At 52.4% G+C, this 21,755-nt stretch overlaps 1 protein-coding gene across 4 annotated transcripts in view; it reads left to right on the top strand.

Moving 5' to 3' along the window:
- Acox3 (acyl-CoA oxidase 3, pristanoyl) overlaps positions 1-21,431 on the top strand; it is a 32,495-nt gene extending 11,064 nt beyond the window's left edge. For 2 of the 4 annotated variants that reach the window (XM_040746957.1, XM_040746958.1), the window contains exons 8-19: positions 1,894-1,982; positions 5,437-5,533; positions 7,295-7,477; positions 8,886-9,008; positions 10,247-10,367; positions 12,178-12,300; positions 12,883-12,996; positions 14,306-14,421; positions 15,498-15,672; positions 16,262-16,329; positions 16,918-17,058; positions 19,536-21,431. In XM_040746957.1, coding sequence (XP_040602891.1) covers positions 1,894-1,982; positions 5,437-5,533; positions 7,295-7,477; positions 8,886-9,008; positions 10,247-10,367; positions 12,178-12,300; positions 12,883-12,996; positions 14,306-14,421; positions 15,498-15,672; positions 16,262-16,329; positions 16,918-17,058; positions 19,536-19,655 — 1,470 coding nt within the window. In that variant the 3' untranslated portion in view covers positions 19,656-21,431. The remainder of the gene's footprint in view (positions 1-1,893; positions 1,983-5,436; positions 5,534-7,294; positions 7,478-8,885; positions 9,009-10,246; positions 10,368-12,177; positions 12,301-12,882; positions 12,997-14,305; positions 14,422-15,497; positions 15,673-16,261; positions 16,330-16,917; positions 17,059-19,535) is intronic. The other 2 variants (XM_040746959.1, XM_040746960.1) reach the window with 2 other exon arrangements.
- Positions 21,432-21,755: the final 324 nt, after the last annotated feature.

Here is a 21,755-nt window from a genome sequence, read left to right on the forward strand (position 1 = left end):
ATTTTTTAAAGGCTTGCTTTTTTTTTTTACTTTATGTGTATGCGTAGGTACTGTGCAGCATGTCCATGTAGCCCCTGTGGCAGAGGGCATCAGATGCCCTAGAACTGGAATTACAGTTGGTTGTGAGCTGGGAACCAAACCTGTGTTCTCTGCAAGAACTACTGAGCCATCTCTCCAGCTCCCACTAGTGGTGCTTTTGATAAAACACCAGCTATTTTGTCCTGTTAGTTGCTCCTTCTGTGTTAGCTTTCTGCTGCTGTAACAAAATTCCCTACCACAATAACTTCAAAGGAGGAAAGGATTATCCTGGCTCAGTGTTTGAAATGCCAGCCCATGGCACACTGGCGCTACTGTGTGTCTGTGGGAGCCCAGCTATCCTGGCAGGAGTATGTAGCTGAATAAGCTGTGTCTGGGGACAAAATGAGAAGAAACAGGGAGTGGCAGGGTCTCAGTAGCCTCTTAAAGGACACACTCCCAATGGCCTCATTTGTTTTTGCCATGTCCCACCTCCCCACAGCGCCATGGGCTGAAGGCCAAACCATTTACCTCTGAGGACCACAATCCAAACCTTGATACTTGCGTATTAAAATTTAAATAGAATCAGATACACAAAATAAAAAGCTAGTGACTCAGTCAGGCATTGGTGGCACATGTCTTTAATCTCAGAACTCGGTAGGCAGAGGCCTGAGCCACAGAGTGAGTTCCAGGACAGGTTCCAAAGCTACAGAGAAACCCTGTCTTCAAAAACAAAAAGCAAGCAAGCAAACCAACAAAAAAAGCTAGTGACTCTTACAAACAGCTAAGTTCTAAATTCTATATTCAACCAGCCCTCCCTCCCTTTCTTCCTATTTTCTTCCCTTGGTTCTGGAGTTTGCACCCAAGGTCTCCCACATGCTAAGCCCATACTGTACCCATTCTCAGCCTCCAAATGTCTTTAGAGCAGGGTGTCACATCCCAGTGCTGTGCTTTCTGGGTGGGTAAGCAACAACTGTGGCTGGTCCTCGCTACTGTGTGCCGCCAGTGTCTGCCATCTAGAACAACATCATCTCTAAACATTGTCCCCATGCCTTTGAAGGCAAGGGAAGGGAAGGGAAGGGAAGGGAAGGGAAGGGAAGGGAAGGGAAGGGAAGGGAAGGGAAGGGAAGGGAAGGGAGGCAGCGGGGCCTCTGCTTTACAGTTGGCAAGTCTGCTTCCCGTGTAATGAAACCTGTCTTTTTCACGGAGCCCCTAGGTCAGGAGTCTATAGCCAACCATGCCTACATTCCTGTAGGGAATGTTTAGTGGACACCCACTAGGGAGATGACATCGACATAGCTTGTCCTGGTTTCCTTTCCACAGCACACATGTGCATAGCCACTTTACCATCATGCCTGAATCCCACTGCAGGTCTTCCGTCTGAGGCATGAACAGGATCTCTCCACATCCACTAAACAGTGTGGGGCCCCTAACCCAGCCTGTAGCTAGTGTAGTGACACGTCATAGCCAGGACTAAGCCAGGAGAGTCACTGGGCTCTGGAGATGGAGTCAGGAATCAGTGTACTCCTTGATGGCTCAGGAAGCTCTCTCCTACCTTCTCCAGTTTCTGGCTTCCTTCACTGGTCACCATGTCATGCCAACTTCTGACTCATCGCCACACTGCCTTTCTGCGAATCTGTTCCCTTTGTAAGCACACTTACCATGGATTTAGGTCCCATCTAGGACTCTCCCTTATTGTAGCTGCAGAGGTCCATTTTCCACAGAAGACTCCATCCCCAGACCTAGATGTGTCACTCCAGGGTATCCAGTATGACCTAGAGCTCTTCAGAGTCACCCTGTCAGTGGTTAGCTTGTCTGGACATGCTACCTTGTCTTCTGAAAGACTAACTGGCCTTTATTTCTCATGGCTTTGTACAGATTCGGGACCCGAAGACCCTGCTTCCCATGCCAGGGGTGATGGTCGGTGACATGGGGAAGAAGCTGGGGCAGAATGCCCTGGATAATGGGTGAGTGCCACTGGCCTCATCAGACAAATGCTGCCTCCCTGGGGCTCCAGGGTTGTTCTAAGCCACAGGCTGCAGCTGGCCGCATTCAGGAGTGGAGGCTTCTCAGGGCCTGGCTTGGCTATGGTAGACACCAACCTACATTTCTTTTAGTAGCAGCCGTGGCCTGCATAGTCTCAATTCCCAGAGGTCCGCTTTGTCCTAGCACCCTGTGGGTCAGCTTCTCAGACTCTGACTCTCCAAGCTCTCAGATCAGTCTAGGGCTACTCACTAGGGAAACCTCAGGCTGGGAGATGCCCAACTACATAGGCCCTTCCTTCCTCTGTGAGGTCTCTTGGTGGTTGGCCTTCTCTGTCCACTGTGGAGTCTGCTGTGAATATTTGCTTCAAGTCTCTGAGGCAGTAATTGGCCAAGTGCTGGGCATATGATGGTCAGCGAGGTGCTTTTGACTCCTAGCCTAGGGCTGCTCAGAAATGGGGTTGATCTGTAGCAGTGTGCATGGAGCACTTGGATGGGAGTGAATACCATGGGCTGGCCTGAGCCCGGAAGGACCTTTGCTAACTCCTTAACCAGGGAGTCCCCATGGTCAGTAGGACAGCTGGATGGCTTGAGGTTTATAGTGTCCCAGGTGGAGGGACAGTGGTGAAGCCAGCTCCTGAGGATTCTCTGTGACTCTGAGCATCTGTCTTTGAGACCCAGGTTGGCAGCAGCTGAGTGGCATCCAACAGGGTAGGGCTCACTGTCATCTCTACCGTTCCTGTTCAGCTTCTATGCCTAGCCCTCAATGTATTGCTGAGCAGTCTAGGTTGCCTTCCTGCCCTCCCCTGGTCAGTGTGTACAGGCTCCACCCAGCTCCAGGATGCCTGGCCCAATGCACTTAGACCTCTCTCTGCCCCCAAGATAACTCATGACTCTGGAAGAGGCCAAAACAGGATATCCCCAAGTATTGTGTCCTGTGCTGTATTATGCGTTTTTGCCTGTCTCAGTTCTATGTGTATTTGGACTCTCAGAGTCACCTCAAGCAGCTGCTGTGGCTCCCTACTGAGGCTAGCCACCTCCAGGGAGAATCCTGCCTGGGTCAGGCACTTCCCAAGGCTCTCATGCCCCATTGTCTACCCATCACCAGAAGGCTGGGGGCAGGGCCAGGGAAGGGCTTAGGCCTCCTAAGTCTGCAGGTCAGATGCAGATAGTGTGGAGGGGCCCAGAAGCACCAGTGCCTAGCGGTGTAAGCTTAAGGAGAAAGATCAGGGCTCAGAAGTCACAAAGCTGTTTCCACCTCTGTTGAGAGCTCTGTGTGCAGCCTGGCTAACCTTGGCTTGTGTTGGTAATGCATTGTAACATGTAGCTAGTGATCCCGGTGCCTCTGTCTGCTGCTCTTCCTGGTCTACAGACTAGAGCAGTTAGAGTAACTTTGGAGCATAACAGAGAGCTTGTACTTAGCCCCATCACAGCAGCTCCTGTTTTTAGAAAATGGGTAGTCTCCTGGGACGCATCTCACAGACACCAAATCAGACATTTACAGAAGCCTCAGAATATAGGTGTGGCAAAGGCTGGGCTGAGAGTCACCATGGACATGCTGTGGGGCAGCCTGTGCAGCTGTTCCAGCAAAGCAAAGACCAATCCAATGGCCTAATGTGACCTCTCTGTCCTGCTTGGCCACAGGGTCCTTGGAAGAAACTAGTAAACTAAGGTTCCTGCCTGCAGTGACCATAGGCCACCAGCAGAGGATGCTATAACTCCAGAACTGAGTGGCTGGAATTTGCAGCAGGACACCCAGGGTGGAAGTTATGAAGAAGAAACACACACACTCTACATCCTTCCAACATGCCTGCCATGCTCCCACCATGTGCCCCATGTTATATACATAGCCCGTGTCACTGCCCTGTGTCATCCACACATCACTAGCCCCTGTTCCGTCTTTCCCCATGCCACATGCCTTATGTCACAAAGATACCCCATGTCACCGTCCTGTTATTCACACACACACACACACACACACACACACCCCTAAGCCTCCTTAGCCCCCATTTGTGTACACACACACACACACACACACACACACTTGACGCTCGTGTGCCATGACCCATCTGACCATTTCTGGGGATATAAAACTGACCCAAAGAGCATTTGCTCCTTAAACTAGAGGAAACTTCACAAGTACAAATGTGTTCAGACTCATTCTACCTCTGTGGCAAAAAGGGTGAAGATTTTCCACTCCTTAAAAAGTGCTTTCATTAACAACATTGTACTTGAAAAGCATTCCTTGGCTTTCAAGTAAACAGTTGGAGCACCTCGACTTGGCACTGAGGCTGGGTTTTCTTTAAAAACGGGGCATTGTGTGTGGCCTGCAGGCTGGGTACAGGCCAGGTGGCTGCCAGACACTGCACTCTGTTAGCTGCTGGGTGTACTATGTTAACGTCTGCCTCCCCGGGCCTCCTCTTAGCTCTGTCATGTGGGCACTGGGAAGGGCTGCTGTGTCTTCCTGGGTCATGGTTTGGGGGAGAGGACTCCTTCATCTTGGAGGATTCCCTCCTATTCCAACACCTCTGTTCCTTCTCATCAAGTACCTGGTGGGGACCAGGTACTGTAGACTTGCAAGAAAAACAGGAAAATGGCTCGCTGGGGAACAAGGACAACCACGTGATGGCACTCAATAGGACTACCCACTGGTGTCCTGGAGATGGGTGTGCCTTCTGATCCTTGCAGCTAGGGTGGAAAACATGTGGACTTCCTGGCGGAGATGACAGCTTGCTTCACTCGGAGGGAGACCCAGGGAAGAGACAGGACAGCAGAGAGCCTGGCCAGGTAGAAGTGTCACAGCATGGTTTTGATTAGGGCGTGTCCTTTTTGAAATACCTTGCTTGCGCCTGCTGTTTAATGAGGGCAGCTCAGCTGGAGTGAGGCTGCATCCCCAGGGACTGAAGGAGGTCAGATGCGGGTGAGGAACAGCAGGCTGTCCTACCATCATCACAGATGGTAGCTGGGGACTGATGAGGTCCTGCGTTTGTATAGCATCTTAGCCACCAGACTCACTGCTATAGGAGCCACTAAGATTTTCAAGTGCGTTTTATTTTGCAGTTGACATAGATTTGTAACTTTGTACAAGCTTCTTCCTTAAACCTTGCAGAATGTCTTGGATTTTCAGTGCTCAGTATCCCTAGCAACACCTGTCGGACTCTTTTCCTAGCTGCTCAGGGGAAGCAGATCAGTTCCCAAGCAGTAGACCGGACTGCAGGCTCTTCGGGTGTGGGGCTTCTCTAGCCAGTAACATGGGAGCACCTCCATCCTGGGGAGTGAGGAGCTGGACCATGGTGGTCCACACATGGCCCCATCACACACGCCCCTTGTCTTTGAGGCTGATGTTGCCTTCATCGTGGGGAGAGGAGGAAAGCCCAGGAGCCATGTGCCAGGCTCTTGTGGGACTGTATGACGAATGCCCGCCTCTTCTCCTGCACAGATTCGCCATGTTCCACAAAGTTCGAATTCCTCGCCAGAACCTCCTGGACCGAACTGGGAATATCACCTCCGAGGGCACTTACAGCACCCCCTTTAAGGTACCAGTGGACTGTGGGTATCTGTGGATAGGACTTCCCAAGTGTCTGTCCCTGTGTGTTGGAGATTACCCAAGGAGCAGCTGGCCCTGGGAATTCCACACACCAGTCTTGGTTGGGTTTGGTACCGTCAGCAGAGAAGGAACGTAACTGCAGTGTTGGTGGGCAGGGTGGCCTGGATCTGGCGGCATTTTCTGGATAGGTATCTATGTCTCCTTGGGTAGGAGGCTACTCTCCCAGAGCATCTCGCTGCCTTGATTACTATTGCTGTGGTAAGACACTATGACCAAGGCAGCTCTTAAAAGAGTGTTTAATTTGGAACACGTGGTTTCAAAAGGTTAGCGTGGTGGCGGAGTAAAGGCATGGCGGCAGGAACAGCCGGGAGCTTGCGTCTTGATTCACGAGACAGAGAGTGGCACACCGGGAATGGTGTGAGCGTTTTGAAACCCCAAGGCCTGCCCACTTCTAACAAGGCCATCCTCCCCAAACAGTTCCACGGGCAGTATTCAAACATATGAGCCTATGGGGGCCATTTCCACCAATAGCACCACAGGAGTGTCACGTGGAAAGCTGTGTCCAGATGGGGTAGCCAGATGTGGTGATAACTGAGAGTGGTCAGGCTATGGGTGGAGATGAACCATGGGGCAGCCCACAGCTCTAGAGAGTGGTGAGTACACGGGCAGGTGGCTGACCCTGAGAACAGAGCTCCAGGAGGAGATGTGCCAGGAGGACACTCCCAGGAAGGACACTCCTCAGACAGCCTTCACCCTTTGCCTGGTGGGAAAGCGAGAATGAATGCAGCAAAGTTACTTGAGAGACATTAGCCCTGGGAGCCAAGAAGCCGCATAAGACACAGAATAATATGAAAGCAACCAAGTAAAATTTACCGTCACGTGGAAGAAAGAATGCTGTGGAAATTCCTGGTGAGGTGAGCGCCCTGCCTACCACAGCAGGGTCCAGAGAAGTGACAGACCAGTGTCCCCAGCTAGAGCAGGAAAGACTGCTGAAAGGATCTGAGTTGTTATAAAGAGGAAAAGCTATCTACTGACACACAGGGAAAAACAGGATCATTACAGAGGAGGTTCAGAAATCATGCTGCTGGAGACAGGTGAATAACCACCACCGTTACCCGCCTGCCTCTGCCTCCCAAATGCTAGGATTAAAAGCGCATGCCACCATCGCCCATCAAATTTAAATATTTTTAACGCCAACAAAACTGTGTTCTCTACATGAGAGTGTGACAAATGTTCCCTGTCTGCAAGCCTATCATATACACACTACACTAATTTGGAAGAAGGACCCAAACCCAGAGCAGCTGCTGGGGACAAGGAGCAAGGACACCAGGCTGTCCACATCACCACCGAGGGGCCTGAGCATGCCAGTGCCAAACAGAGTAAAGAGCAGTGGCATTGACGGTGAGACCGGAACGCTGAGCACACAGGAGCTTGGCAGCTGGGATCCGGGAGCCATGTGCCAGCAGAGTGCCTGGTGGATGTGGAGCCCCGTGCTGGACCACCCTGCATTCTGGTGCCCACCCAGGAAAAGGCAGGGCACAGCGCCCTCAGGTGGACAGTTCACAGGTCACCAAAGGAAAGGAGCTTCATAAGCTCAGTCACGGTGCTTCTGTACCCAGAGCTCCCTCCTTGGGCAGTTGGGAGCCCTCTCCTCTGCTCACGATGCATCTGGGGTACACCTTCATCTTTGGGGTATTCTCTGAGGCTGCATAACACCTGGCTGGCATGTGACCCTGCTTCTCTCTCCCAGGATGTCCGGCAACGTTTGGGAGCATCCTTGGGCAGCCTGTCCATAGGACGCATCTCCATTATTGGCTTCTCTGTGGCCAACCTGAAACTGGCCGTGTCCATAGCGCTCCGATTCTCAGCCACACGGTGTCAGTTTGGACCCACAGACGAGGAAGAAATTCCTGTCCTTGAATATCCCCTGCAGGTACTGCTTGCTCTTCTTGGCTCCTGGGAGTTGGTGAGAGTTGTCAGGGAATGCCCTGAGACTAGGACAATGGGCCACATTGCGCCTGCCAGGCACCAGGGCCTTAGGGTGACTTTTAATTAAAACGGCATATGTATCGTCAAAAGGAGGCAAACAGGCGAAGAAGAGCCAGGGGCTCTGGTGGCAGGTGGGAGCCTGATGACTGTGTAGATGAGGTCACCCTGCTTTGGCAGGTGATGCTGTCCTGAGTCAAGCTACATCTTTGACTTGTCTGCCCCATACCTAAGAAATGACCTTGAGGAAGTCAAGCAGGTGAGCCCAGCCCTTTAAACATTGTGGTCTTTAAAGCAGTAGAAATGGGACCCAGCCTTGCATCCTCAGAGGCAGCAATGGGGCAAAGCACAGAGGCCTTAAGTGGAAAAGGGCCCATCACCGCCACCTCCTGTGATCCCCACTGCATGTTCTGATCGGGTGCCCTTTGTAGCCAGAGGGGCAGTCATGACCCCACTTTATGGGGATAAGGACCAGGTAGGTGACCTGGTTACCAAGTCTGGCTTAGGTGTTTGAGTGACAGTCTATGGAAATGAGACCTTTCTCTTCACTTTCCTCTTATGTCGGCAACGAGCTGTTTAGGAAGTGGATATTAAAAAACAAACTGTCCCACCATGCCTGGGTGGCCCACGTGCCCTACTGTGCTATCATCCCTGTTTCTATGGCAATGACATAGTGACTCTTCCGGGTGCCAAGGGAAGCCCAGTGGCTAAGGAGCTCTAACCCCGGTCCTCATTGGTGCTGCCACTTCCTGGGGCTGCAAAAGGCTTACAGAGTTGGCAATGGAAACAACTGACATAAGATCTGACACTTTGCACATATGGAACAGCCACGGTGGCGGCTCACTGGGTCCCTTTCAGGCCCCACCTGAACCCTCCAATCCATTCATCTCCTCATCCATCTGTCCATCCAGCAGTGGGTGTCAAGTGCCAGCATGTGAGTGTCCCCCGCCCCAGGGTGATTGGTCACCTTTCATGGATTCAAGAAGTGTGGCGCTAGGGCTGAAGAGAAAGCTTGGCGGTTTAAAGCACTGGCTGCTCTTCCAAAGTACCTGGGTTTGGTTCTCAGCATCCATATGGTGACTCACAACCATCTGTAACTCCAGCTCCTGAGGAATCTGATACCTTCTTCTGACCTTGGGTACCAGGTATACATGAAGTGCATATATGTAGTACATGCAGGGAAAACATGCATACTCGTAAAATAAAAAATAGGTGCCTGTCTTAGACTGACTTGCCACCAGCAATGGGTTTCCTCCATTCCCAAGGAAGCTGACTCCAGGTTCCCAGGGTCAGTGGTAGACTGGTTAACTGGGCCAGCCCCTCTGAGTATCTGTCATGTATCTTGTTTCCCTCAGCAATGGCGCCTACTTCCATACCTGGCAGCTGCCTATGCCTTGGACCACTTCTCTAAGACACTCTTCTTGGATGTGATAGAGCTACAGAGTGGCCTGATCAAGGGAGACCACAGTGCCAGGCAGGTGAGGCATCTGCTTACCGTTGCCGAGGTCGAGCAGCCCCGTTTCAGCATTGTGGCCAAACAAAAGCAGCTGGCTATGGGAACAGAGCCTGTGTGAATTCCTTCAGCTGCCCAGTGACTTGCAGTTTGGACTCCATTCGTTACCCCATTTCTTAGGGATGCGCTGGCAGAGCAGAGCTCACAGTTTCTTTAGTGCACGATGATTTTCACACTCCGTGTTGCCGTGCTCAGAGGCTATCTCAGCTCTTGTCTTTTCTTAAACAACTGCACAGAGGTCTGAATCCACTCCCTCTGAATTGACAGTCCAGGATTTGTGCCAGAAGTGAGCATGCAGCCCCACTGGGTCGGCTGTTCTGCACAGTGAAGTCTGTTGCTGACTTCTCTGTTGGTAACCTATGGGGCTAGTGCTTGGCCCCTCCTTGTGCTGCCCCCTCAGTGGAAATCAGACGTCAATCAGAAGACATGGGTCTAGGAGCAGACTAGAAGTGCTACAGACTGTGGCCATGTTCTCTGTCCTAAACAGCCTGTCAGATGAGCTGCATTGGGATGCCCAGCGCCCATCTGGAGTGAGAGGTTGGAGCATTGCACATGCTGGCATGGCTCCCTGGATAGGAGCAGGCTCCTGAGGGGTGCTGCTGACTCGAAGGAGCCAAACATGCTTTCCCTAGTGAGTCTGTAACTTGCCTGCTGACACCGTTCTCCTGTTTGTCTTTCTGAAACTGTGTGGTTGAACCCAGCCAGGCACAATGGTAACTGAAACTCTCCTTACCTGAGACAGACACAGTTGGCTAAAGGAATCATTTTGTGTAGCAGACATTGCGTTCAATGAAGTGGAGATGAGGATGTGTGTGAAGCAGGTTCGAGCTTCAGGAAGGAAGCCCGGGGGTGCCCGTGCCGCTAAGCCATCACCAAACTTCTGCAGGACTATGGCCCTAGACCTCCCTCTCCTCAGAAGGCCGCACTGGCTCCAGTGTTGTGCTGATCTTGTGGTCTTCTCTGCAGATGGCCATGTTCACTACACATCCAAGAACTTGCAGGAGCCAAGTCTAACAGGCACTTGCCAGCAGTCTGCAATGGATATGCTGCCCTTGAGATGTGTTTTCCATGCAGAACTGCGATGCACTTGTTTTCATGCTGTGAGCCTGTGCAGTGGGTTTTCCTTTTCGCCAGTGCTGAAGCTGGGGCCTGACATGAATGGCCAGGGTCTGTCTTGACCTCCCCTTGGGCTGTCTCCCACAGGCAGAGCTTGGACGTGAGATCCATGCACTGGCATCGGCTGGCAAGCCCCTAGCCTCATGGACAGCTCAGCGGGGGATCCAGGAGTGCCGTGAAGCATGCGGGGGACACGGCTATCTGGGCAGTAAGTTTGGGTTAGTTTGGGGCAGTTTTCCATCCTCGGTTCTCCCATTGGTTACGAGGTCAGGGTTCCACAAACTGCAGCCTGTTTTTCTGATAAGATTGTATTGGGATACGGTCATACTCACTCAGGCACACTTTCTCTGGCTGTTTCCACATTGAAGCAGCAGTGCTATGTCCTCATGACAGAGACCTGAATTATTTACCCTCTGATCTGGCACAGGGCAAGTTCACCAACCCCTGTCCTACCCAGTTGCCACTTTCTGATACTTCATGCTTCCTGGTCAAAAGTTGGGATAATGAGGAAATGTGAAATATGTGTGAGCGGAGTTAACAGGTTACTTCAGTGAGACATCTGGCTGATGACTCGGTAGGAAACCAGCTTTGGTTTTAATGTAGTTCTGAAACCTGGACAAGATGTGCCTTACTGGTGCCGAGCATCACATCACACAAGCAGCTGGTACATGACTGCAGGTGAACAGCCAGTCTGCCCAGTCAGAGCCTGCTGTGGTCTCCATGGTAACTGCACAGGTTACCTTCACTATGCCTCGGCTTTCTTAGAAGATGGTAGAATTATACATTCAGCATGTCGGTTCTTCCAAGGAGTCAGTGCATATAACAGAGGACCGGGCCTATAGCACTATAGCTAGTATACAGTACTAGTATACAGTGACCAGGACATACTTCTCTACCATTAATTTAGGGTGCTTACCCAGACCTCCACGCGCTGCCTGTCACCTGCGGGACTTCTGCTATCCCCATCAGAGGTGACTAACAATAGCTGGCCGCTCAAGGCTGGCCTCTGCTGTGCACAGTGCAGAACCGGCAGCCCGTCAGTGGCCGAGAGATGACTCGGGCTGCCGTGCAGCCGTGGATGCTCCTGAGATGGTCTGGATTTGGTGCTCCCTGTAGCCTGCCCCTGCCACTCAGCATGTTCTGGCGTGGCCTCCATCCCTCCACACGCGACTCTCTTACTAGCACTGCCTCGCAGTGACCATGGCTGAATTATGTGCTTGCCTATTTTTGTCCCTTCCACAGTGTTCTTGGTAGGGCTTTTATTTGTTGTTGTAACTCACAAAAACACATAAAGTTTATCTTTGGTCTGGTTTTAAATAGAATAAGGAAATTACATCTCTAAGTACTACAGACGCAGCCATGACTGACTCACAGCTCATGACTTACCAGTCAGGATGCAGGGACCAAAGTCAACAGGAATGTAAAAAGCCAACTTAAGGTTACATGTCAGCTGTCTGAGTCCCCAGGAGGTCTAACCCCACGCCTTTACCTAGTGGGTTAGCTATAGCATAGCATGGAGGGGCTGGGCTGGCTTCTCCATCTGCCTCAGAGGGAATGTTTTCCACCAGAGAGGAAGGGCTGTGAGGCTGGTTCTGGATGACTTGCCTCAGGCAGCTAGGGCATCTCGTGAAGTGCACGCAGGCCCTAGCTGCTCACATAGCAGGAGATGGTGTGAACAGTCTCTGGCTGGAAATAGGCTTTTTAAGGTTTCAATTAGCTATAGAAGAGTATCCCCAAATCCTGTCTCTGGAGTGGTCCCAACACTCTGGGGAAGCCCTGCTAGGCAGGAAGGTGACAGTTCTAGGTCCTCACTGCCACCAACCCTGTGCTGGCTGTTCTTGTGCCATCCCATACCTGGAGGTTACTTTTCTTCCCTAAGGATGGGGAACAGCGGGGACACAGCCAGCAGATGTGGGTCAAGGGGCAGGGAGGCCAGCACTTCCTGCCTCTGGATGGGTAGGCCTGTGGGAGGGGCACCTCTCAGAGCACCTTGGATGACACTGTGGCGTTTTTTGCAGTAAATCGGCTTGGTGACCTCAGAAATGACAATGATCCAAACTGCACCTATGAGGGTGACAACAACGTCCTACTACAGCAGACCAGCAACTACCTGCTCAGCCTCCTGGAACACCGGCTCCAAGGTAGGCACCTCTGTGGGAGGCTGAGCTCTGCAGGGCACAGGACTCAGGACTCTCAGGCTCTGCAGATTCCAAGCTTGTATCAATATATGTCCTCAAACCAGGCATGGCGGCCAGTCCATCAAGGAGGGAGCTTCTCAAGTTAGGGCAAAACATTGTCTCACTAGGCAGTGGTGGCACATGCTTTTAATCCCAGCACTCAGGAGGCAGAGGCAGATGGATCTCTGAGTTCGAAGCCATCCTGGTCTATAGAACTATAGAACAAGTTCCAGATAGCCAAGGCTTCACAGAGAAACCTTGTCTCCAAAAACAAAAAACAAAAAACAACAACAACAAAAAAAAAAGTAAGGAAGGGAGGGAGGGAGGGAAAGAAGGAATGAAGGAAGGAAACTTATCTCAAAAATAAAAAGTTAAACAAAGATGGGCCATCTGCAGGGTGAATAAAGGCCATCACCTGGTGGCAGAGGATCTTCCTAGGTGCAGGCAGACTGGGGTGCTTAGCCGGAAATGGATGAACTAGCAGGTTAGGCTCTGTGGGTAGGGGCTCCTTGTCTTTCTCCCAAGTCACAGAGGTGTGTGCCCTAGACGGAGCTGCCTTCACAAGCCCTCTCAAGACAGTGGACTTTCTGGAAGCATACCCTGGAATCTTGGGCCAGAAGTTCATGGGCTCCAGCAAAGCAGACTGGTTGGACTCAGCAGGTACTGGCATCCTCCCCTCCATTGCCCTGCTTTTCCTGTCATTGCCCCAGGAATGAGCCTGGCCAGGGAAGGGTGGTAGCACTTACACTGGGGTGGCAATTGACAGGGGCAAGTGCTTTTCTGGCTAAATCTTGGAAAGGTTTCTGTGGCACCCACCTTCCTGCTGCCCATGACTTGATCCTTTGGGGGGATCTGGGGAACAGTGAGCCATGTGAACTAAGGATGGATAGACATCTCCCCAGCCTTGACTATGGCCCCCAGAAGTTGATGCAGATTTTTGACATGCTAAGGATGACATTTAAGGTTCAAGGATGACCATCAGGATTGACCACCTGCCCCTGTCAATTGCCACCCCAGTGTAAGTGCTACCACCCTTCCCTGGCTATCACAGCCAGATACTCTATGGCATCAGAGTATCCTGGGAACAGGCTCTGTGATACCGGAGGAAATAGGCCCAATCTGATGTGGCCAGACCCCTGTTTCCTCCCCAGGGGCTCTGAGCCATGACCAGGTACCTAGCAGAAGTCCCCTTGCTCATTGGTCCCTGAAACCTGCAGGTCCTTTGGATCAGGTGCTAAGCCTTTTTATCCTGGGATGTGGGGTGTGGAGAGCATGGACTCCACCATGTAGCTGGTCAGAACCTATTTTCTATTCAAGGCTGTGTGTCCTCACTCACCAGTGCCCTGTGTTCTGAGTAGTGTGGGAAGTCAGCCCAGGTATGGCAGGAAGGATGAGCCCCCCCCACACACCTTCTGCCTCTCTGACATTTCGCTGACCAGGTCCCAACAACCAGCCCTGGCCCTTTCCTCTGTGACTGGCTTTCTGCTGCCAGTGGGGGCTTGTAGAGAACAGCATGCCAGGCTGAGGCCTTGGCAGGGCAAGTGCCAACCTATAGCCCTCTAGCTGACCAGTGAGACTAGGGATGGAAATACAGGTGCCCATCCTCTCAGCTTCTGGCCATCCTTAGCGACTAAGCACCCGGATGCCCATGCTGGCCTCAGTGCCCCTGAAAGAGCAGTCACTGTGTCTTAGCAGTCACTGTGTCTTAGTGGCCCTGTGATCTGCTGTCTCAAAGCTGCAATGACAGTGTGGAAATGCTGTCAGTCACAACCACCCTGTCAACTCCATCTGGTAGAGGGCCTCGGGCAGATACTCTCAGTGACTGCATTTCTCTCTCTGCAAAACTGCCCATCCTCTACCACCCTCATGAAGACCAGTCAGGCATACATGGCCAGCAGTGCTGTATGCCCAGGGTTACAGGTGTGGTGATGACTGGTGCCCTCAGTTGTTTCCTGTGTCCCCTCCAAAGCTCTCCTGGCAGCATACCGCTGGCTTGTCTGCTACCTGCTCCAAGGGAGTCATCAGAAATTCTGTCAAGAGAAAAAGTCTACAGGCAGTGACTTTGAAGCAAGAAACAACAGCCAGGTAGGTTTGTTTTACAGTTTGCACCTGTTCAGCTTGCTCTGGTGTCTGTTGGGAGAAGTCAACGTCCTGGCAGTTGCAGGCCCTACACCCTGTAAAGTTTAATACCCAGCCTTGCTGCCTGTGGGAGAGATGAAGAGTGCTGTATTTACAGTGCCGAATGGCGGCTGCTGGAAACCAGAGCAGCAACAGCTGGAGTGGAGCGTGAGGCGTAAGAACCTGGACCCACAGTAAGGGCTGTCAGTGAGGCAGAGCCTCCACACCCACCCCTCACCCCTTCTCACCCTCGGTCCAGTACTTCTCAGCCACCGTCCTCAGCTGGGAAAGGCCGCAGTACCTCCTACTCTCTGGCCACCTGGCTTGGTATCCTCTACCCCCACCCCTGAAGCAGCTGTGCTTGGGTTCATAGTCAAGCAGTTCAGGTGAGGCAGTGCATTAGGGGCAAGCAGGGAAAGATGTGCTGACAGCCATCAGCATCCAGTTAGGTTATCAGAGAAGGCCACCCAAGGGGTCTTTATTGGCTAGCCTCCCTAGGGAGGTCATCAGTCTGTAGCTGGAGAGGGGATCCCACAGGGCCTGCAGCCGCTCGCCAATCTCACATGCAGTATAGAAACGGGGACTGCATTTCAGAAGCCCTGGAGAACAGTGCAGCATTACCCCCTGTCCAGTAGAACCTGTGCTCCTCTGCCACACAGGAAGACAGATCCTGTGCCCTGGACCACTTGTTGGTGTCACAGTAATGTAGTGACAGCCTGTTGGGTCTCTAGTCTCTTGAGAGTTGGGCATGGGGCCAAGTCTTGGAGTGTGTAAATGTTATAGCCTTCCCTGCACAGGGCTTAGCTTCACTCCAGGATGTGCGTGTGCGTGCGTGCATGCATGCGTGTGTGTGTGTGTGTGTGTGTGTGTGTGTGTGTTTCTGTGTGCATGGTGCTTAGCCTCACAGAACTGACCTAGGATGAATGTTTGAATGTGGATTTGAGTCTACAGTTCCCTGTGGTCCCTCCTCATAGGAGACCCAGTTGTACAGTCATAGTGATTGACAACCTCCAGCACACACCAGGCCTTTGTTCCGTTTGCAGGTGTACTACTGCCGGCCCCTGGCCCTGGTCTTCTTGGAGCTCACTGTGGTGCAGCGATTCCATGAGCACACACACAGCTCCAGCGTGCCTCCATCTCTGCAGGCTGTGCTGAGGCGGCTCAGCACACTCTATGGCCTGTGGTCCCTGAGCCAGCATACAGCCCTGCTCTACCGAGGTGAGGCTGGAACTTAGGCCTCAGCTGAGAAAGTCTAGTGACCAGGTGCCTTTCTCTCTAGTGAAAGCCATCACAGAGTAGTTCCTCCCACCAGTATACTCCCAGCTGTACAAATCACTGGAGAGATTCTACAGGAAGGCTGCTGTGGGCTTGAAGTGACACCAAGGGGCTGGGTCTCTTACTCTGTCCCCTGGTGGCTTCAGAGGCCTGTGTGCCCCCCACACCACAGCCCCCATGAACCCCCTTGGCTGCCAGCTCTCACCCACCTGCAGCGCATCTGGGCACCTGTGCAGTCTGATGCTGACAGATGCCTACCTGTGTACTCCGTGCCCTTCCTGTGATAGGATTCCACCCAGCCATAGGCCTCAGGGCCTGGCCTCCCTCACAGCTTCTCAACCAGCACTGACACACGCCCAGGGACAAGGACCCTCAGAGCTGGCCTGAGCCAGCACATTCCTTGTGTGACACAGTAGGGCTAGCCAGTGCTGACACCTCTGTCCAAAAGGCCTAATGAGGCTGAGTGGAAAAGCCACTTCTGATGGGCTGTGGTCACAGGGCTGAGGGGTGTGTGACAACTCTATGCTTGCAGGTGGCTACATTTCTGGTGAGCAAGCAGGAAGAGCCATGGAGGATGCCATCTTGGCACTGTGTATGCAGGTGAGTCACATCACCTGTGTTGGGTCCCTCTGTGTCCACACTGCAGCCCCCAGCATTATCCCAAGGTTGTCTGCCTGCACTCTGCCATCCCCCAAACGTTAGCTTGAACTTCAGTGTGCTTGGCAGGAGTTTGTGAAGAAATAAAGACTGTTTTCATTTCAAGAAAATCCTTGGGCGTCTCCACAGCAGATTGCTCTATGGGGCTTAATAATAGTCTGTGTGAGGAAGCAGGGGTCACAAAAGCACCACCTCAGCTGAAAGTGTGATAGCTTTCACAGGGGCACAGGGGCACTTGTGGCTTCTGGACTTCCTTTCCTGCTTGAGAACAGCAGTTGCCAGATTGGCCACAGGCTGGGGATGAGCCTCAGGGGACACACTCACAAGCTGCACTCTCACCTCTGCCAACTTCGCAGCCTTGCTGCAACAGCGAGCGCTGGCTGTCCCGAGTGAATGGCGACATGGTAGAAATATGCAAACACACACCCAGGGAGTCTACAACCCAGGCCGGTGAGGCCTCGGAGCACTGTGCGCCTGCTCAGGTTTCCAGTGCTCTGTAGCAACCAGCTGAGTGGCTCTGTTACTCCTCAGTTGCCCTGGAGACTGTGGGGTGTTACCAAGTGGACGGACTTTGTTTCCCAACAGCTGAAAGATGATGCGGTGGCCCTAGTGGACGTGATCGCCCCTTCTGACTTTGTTCTGGGCTCCCCAATTGGCAGAGCTGATGGTGAGGTAAGGCGAGTGCCCTCTGTGACCATTGAGGCTTGACTGGAGTCTGTGCGGGTCCTAAGGTAGTGAGCAGTCTTGGATGCCTTCCTGGAAATTGTCTCAAATGGGGGGCCTTCTGGGGCCAAGAAAAAACAGGTGGTATCACAGCTCTTTGCCCCTCCAGCTCTGTGGTCTTGCGTACCCATTCCTGGGGGCCCTTTACCCTGTGGAACAAGGAAGTTTCACTGCTGGGGTGCCATACAGTTCCTCTGTGAGGATTGAGGTCTCAGCCTCCTTGCCCCTTCCTGCCTGCTTTCCACATGGGCCCTGCAGCTAAGTCACAGATACCATTACCCCTCCTGGCCCTGGCCCTGGCCCTTCAGGTCAGACGTGACTCCACTGCTTTCTCTGCTTTAAAATCTTGAGCATCTTCAAGTTCTCCCATAGCCTGCCCTCCAAGCGCAGCTGACTACCCCTTGGTCATCCCAGTCGAGGGGACCGTTGTCCCTGTGTGCCTACCTGAACAGCCCCCACAGCCCTCACTTAAGTTCCTTAGCCCACTCAATTCCAAATTCTAGAATGGTTTCTTCAGAAGCAGTTAGTGGGCTAGACCTCTCCATCCACAGGATGTCCTGAAGTCTTCTGCCCCTGCTGCGCCCTCCTGCCCTGCCCACCCCCGTTACTCTGTCATCTTATACTGTACTGCTCCGGCCCTCCAGCCCCAGCCCCATTCTCCCCTCTGTTCCAGTGTGCTGGGCTGGTTCCCACCACAAGGCCCTTGCATATGCTACGACACTGTCTGGAGTACCATTCTGCTCACTGGGCCTGGCTCCAGCCCCACCATCTCTGTCCCCTCGCACAAGCACCCATGCTTCTGTCAGGTGGCCCTGCCAGCTCAGAAGTAACTTCCTGTGTGACACCCTACCACAAGGTGATGCTCATGTAGGGAGAAACTCATAGCCTGACATTCCCACAGTACCTTGCTACCCACGGGGCTCCATTATTCTGGCAGCATGACATTGCAAGGTGTTCCAGCCACGTGCTTGAGGTTTGATGGTTGTGAGCTGTGGCATGGGAACCAGCTCATCCCAGGACCACAGGTCCTTCTGTGAGATGGAGAGCGATTGTGAGGGGATGGAGCTCACTGTCTTCAAGCACCTTTGGATTCGGTGCTGCATAAGCCTGGGAGGAGCCTGTCTGGGGACGGCCTGAATCCCAAGATCGGCACACTCAGGCTTCATGTGCATTGGGATGGGCATCCAGGGAGCAGATATGAACCAGGGCTGAGCAAAGCATTCCAGATGCATTGGGAGCATCTGCAGGCAGGGCCAATGGCCCACTGTGTTACTGTATCATTTTTATAAGAGCCCAGGGTGCCCAGAAGCCTGCCAGGTGGTCTGTGCACAGCACAGCCAGTCATGGGCAGAGATCTGGGCCCTGGTGTTAGAGTTGATGGACAGAGCACTGAGGAGTGTGGCAGGCCTCACTTGGATCCCCCCAGGCAGACAGGCCTCTCTGGCATCCGTAAGGACCTGCATGATAGGACGCTACAGGCCACCTGAAGAAGGAACGGCAGCTTGTGCCCTGTGATCAGGACCTGCTGAAGGTGGAGAGGAGCTGTCCCTGGATGGAAAGGGACTTCTGGTCTGAGTGCTGCAGCTCAGCCCATGGCCCCCAGTCACTGCCTGGCAGGGTGATGAACTGCACACACTCTCCAGCATAAGTAAGGTGCTCCGACCCAGCTCTTAAAGGTAGACACAGCTTCTGATGTGCAAACTCAACTTGGGGTCTGAGAGAGCACCGAGGGCAGCACGGTGCTCAGCACTGTGAAATGTGCCAAGTTCACACTCATGGGGGAGCAGGCTCTGTCTGCAGTGTGAGAGGGCAGCTGTGTGCCATGGGTCCCTCTAAGCCATCTTCTCTGTTATGGCTCTGCCCTAGCTGACTCCGCCCAAGGTGTCCATGTCTGCAGCTGGCATATCATACCCCAGGTCTGTACCTTCCCCCCAGATAGCTTCCACTCTACCTGTTTTCACTGAGGAACTGTGGCTAAGAACAGCTAAGACTCTAGTGGGGCCATTGGGGACCCAAGCCCCTGCCCCGGTCTCCTGGCTTGTGCATCCTGAGCTGTAGGGTAGCTGGGGACAGGCCTCAGAAAAGATAACATGTCCTGGCAAATGTGGGAGGTGAGGGTAGGGGTGGGGGCAAGGAGCCTATGCTGCTGTAGGGGTGGCCGCTGTAGTCAGAGACTTCCCAGGGAGGGAACATTTCACAGCGGGATGGTTCCCATCAGAAACGCTTTTATGGTACTTCATAATTAAATTTTCTTAATTACTTCCTACTAGAAAAAAAAGCTTATATAAATCAAACATACATTATCTTAACATCTCCAAACAAAAAAGAGATAGTGAAGAATTTCCTGTTGTCACAAACCAGCGGCTATCACGCTATCACACTGGCCTCTTATCCTCTGCTAATTACAGCCTCCATTCTACCTGCAGCTCTATAAAAACCTGTGGTCAGCCATCCTGCAGCAGCACGGTGTGCTGGAGCGTGCCGCCTGGTGGCCTGAGTTCACTGCCAACAAGCCTGTGGCCAACAGGCTGAAGTCCCAGCTGTAGACATGGTGGGAGAGGTGGCCGCAGCAGAAGCAGCCGATCCAGTGGCCTGGACCCGGGAGACAACAAGATGCCCATGCTGAAAAACACACACACCCTATATTTTCCTTGCCCCTGGTCAACCTGTCATACCCATCCTCAAATGGGGAAAGGCCATGCCTCACATGCAGGGCCAGGGAGTTTGCACAGTATGTATGTCCCCCTGCAGGTCTTGGGATTTTAACAGAGGATTTTATCCATGCCTTCTTGGGAACACAGTTAGGAAGGTCAAGTCAGGGCTCACAATGAAGGCTTCTGCTCAGGTGAACTTTGGGGTCCATGGGAGATTTTTACAAAGCTTTCTTCTCTATTCTGCCTTCTCATTCTTTAATCCTTCTGTGGTATGGCTATACCTTGGTTTTACTAACCACTTATGGCTCCATACCATGGACCGTCAGAATGACATAATTTGGAGATTTTCTTGGGGGAAAATGTTTTATCATTTGTTTTGGTGGCCCCAGAAGTTTCCATTGAGGACGTGCTCCCACAGAGAAAGTGTGTGGTGGTGGTAGGGACATCTAGTTTACTCATCATGACATCCCCACTGTGTCAGTGACTGATTGGCAATGGTTTCAGTCCTTTTTATTTCTATAACAGGAGAAATGCTCAGAGCCATCTGTCCCCCACCAAGTATCCCTCAGCAAACTCGCACGGCATGACCCTGCTACACTGGCCACAGCAAGATCCTTGTGCTTCTGAAAGGTACAGGGGCCATGCTGCCATCCCTTCCAGCTTTAGGAAGGATCTTCTACCCTTAACCTTTCTGATGGGGTGTTCTGAGCCCCGGCTGCTTGCTGAGCCCAAAAGCCTCTTTCTTCACCACCTTGATCTTAGTTAACCACCACCCCATCCTGGCTCAGCCCCACTCCCCAGAGTTCCACCCCAGCCCAATGTCATGGATTGGCTCTGGGGACCGCTAACCTAACTGGAGTCCTTGTGGAGCATGGGGGCCGTGCGTTCACAGATGATCCCCTTCACCTGGATCTGTGGCTTTTCCCAACAATGAAGAATAAGTCTTAGATCTTCTTGGGTCCTGCCACACAGTGGTCACCTCAGCCACCTGTTCACCTGACCATACTTTTGTGTGGGAGCTTGATTTACTATCCTGTCTGACCGGAGACTGGCCAGCATATCACAGAAGTGGCCAAGGTCAGAAGAGTGTTACATTAAGTCAAGTCACACGGTTCCCAGGGTCAGGCAGTCTGACTGCAGAGCTTCCCTTGGTAGCCAGTGCCAACAGATTTGAAATGATAGAAAAATGTATCAGCAGCTATGGCTTCGGGGGGGGGGGGGGGGGGCGCGGAGAGTCAGTTTTCCCTAAGAATGGCCACTGGTGGGTTGACCATGCTCCATTGCACGCTCACATACCCAAGAGTTTATGTGCAGTCACAAAGTGGTCTTGAGGGAGTTTTTAAAAAATATGTGTGTATGTGTGTTTTCATATCCACCCATTGGGTATGTCTTTGTCCCTGGGGCAGAGACTGGCTCTCTGGTCACGAAGTTTGAGGGCTGTCCTGTTAGATTGCAGGCATCACATGACTTGAGGGGATGAAGCCTGCATCCCAAGTCTCTGCTTGTGTGCATGCACTTCACTCCTCAGTCCTGAGGGTGGTGGCATGGGAAACAGGCCTGTGGGCAGGGGCCACATAATTAACACAAACTTGTAAAGGGCCCTTAAAAATGAAACATTGGTAAACAGCAGTAAAAACTTGAGTAATTGCAATAAAGTGTTGAAATTGAGGCCCTGCTTTCTCCTGTTGTGTATGGATGCTGTTGAGCAACAGCAGGGTTCAAAAGAGGAAAACAAATGTTTCTGGTGACCTCACACCTTTTACTCATTTACTTTGGTCACAAGGCACAGAGCCTATTCACTGTGGTTTTTTTTGTCTCCTGCCAAGTTGCCTTCACCCAAAAGTTTGAGCAGTAGGAGTGACCTGTGTTCTGTGGTCATCTTGCCTCTCCCAAGGATCCCCCTCATCACCTGGCTTTGTATCACGAGGTGTCATGTTAGCATGCATCCTATTGGATGCTTTTCTTTGTGTGTGGGGGGGAGGGATGGGCATA

Source organism: Mesocricetus auratus, unplaced genomic scaffold (assembly GCF_017639785.1).
Source record: "Mesocricetus auratus isolate SY011 unplaced genomic scaffold, BCM_Maur_2.0 Super-Scaffold_100006, whole genome shotgun sequence".
Lineage (NCBI taxonomy): Eukaryota > Metazoa > Chordata > Mammalia > Rodentia > Cricetidae > Mesocricetus > Mesocricetus auratus.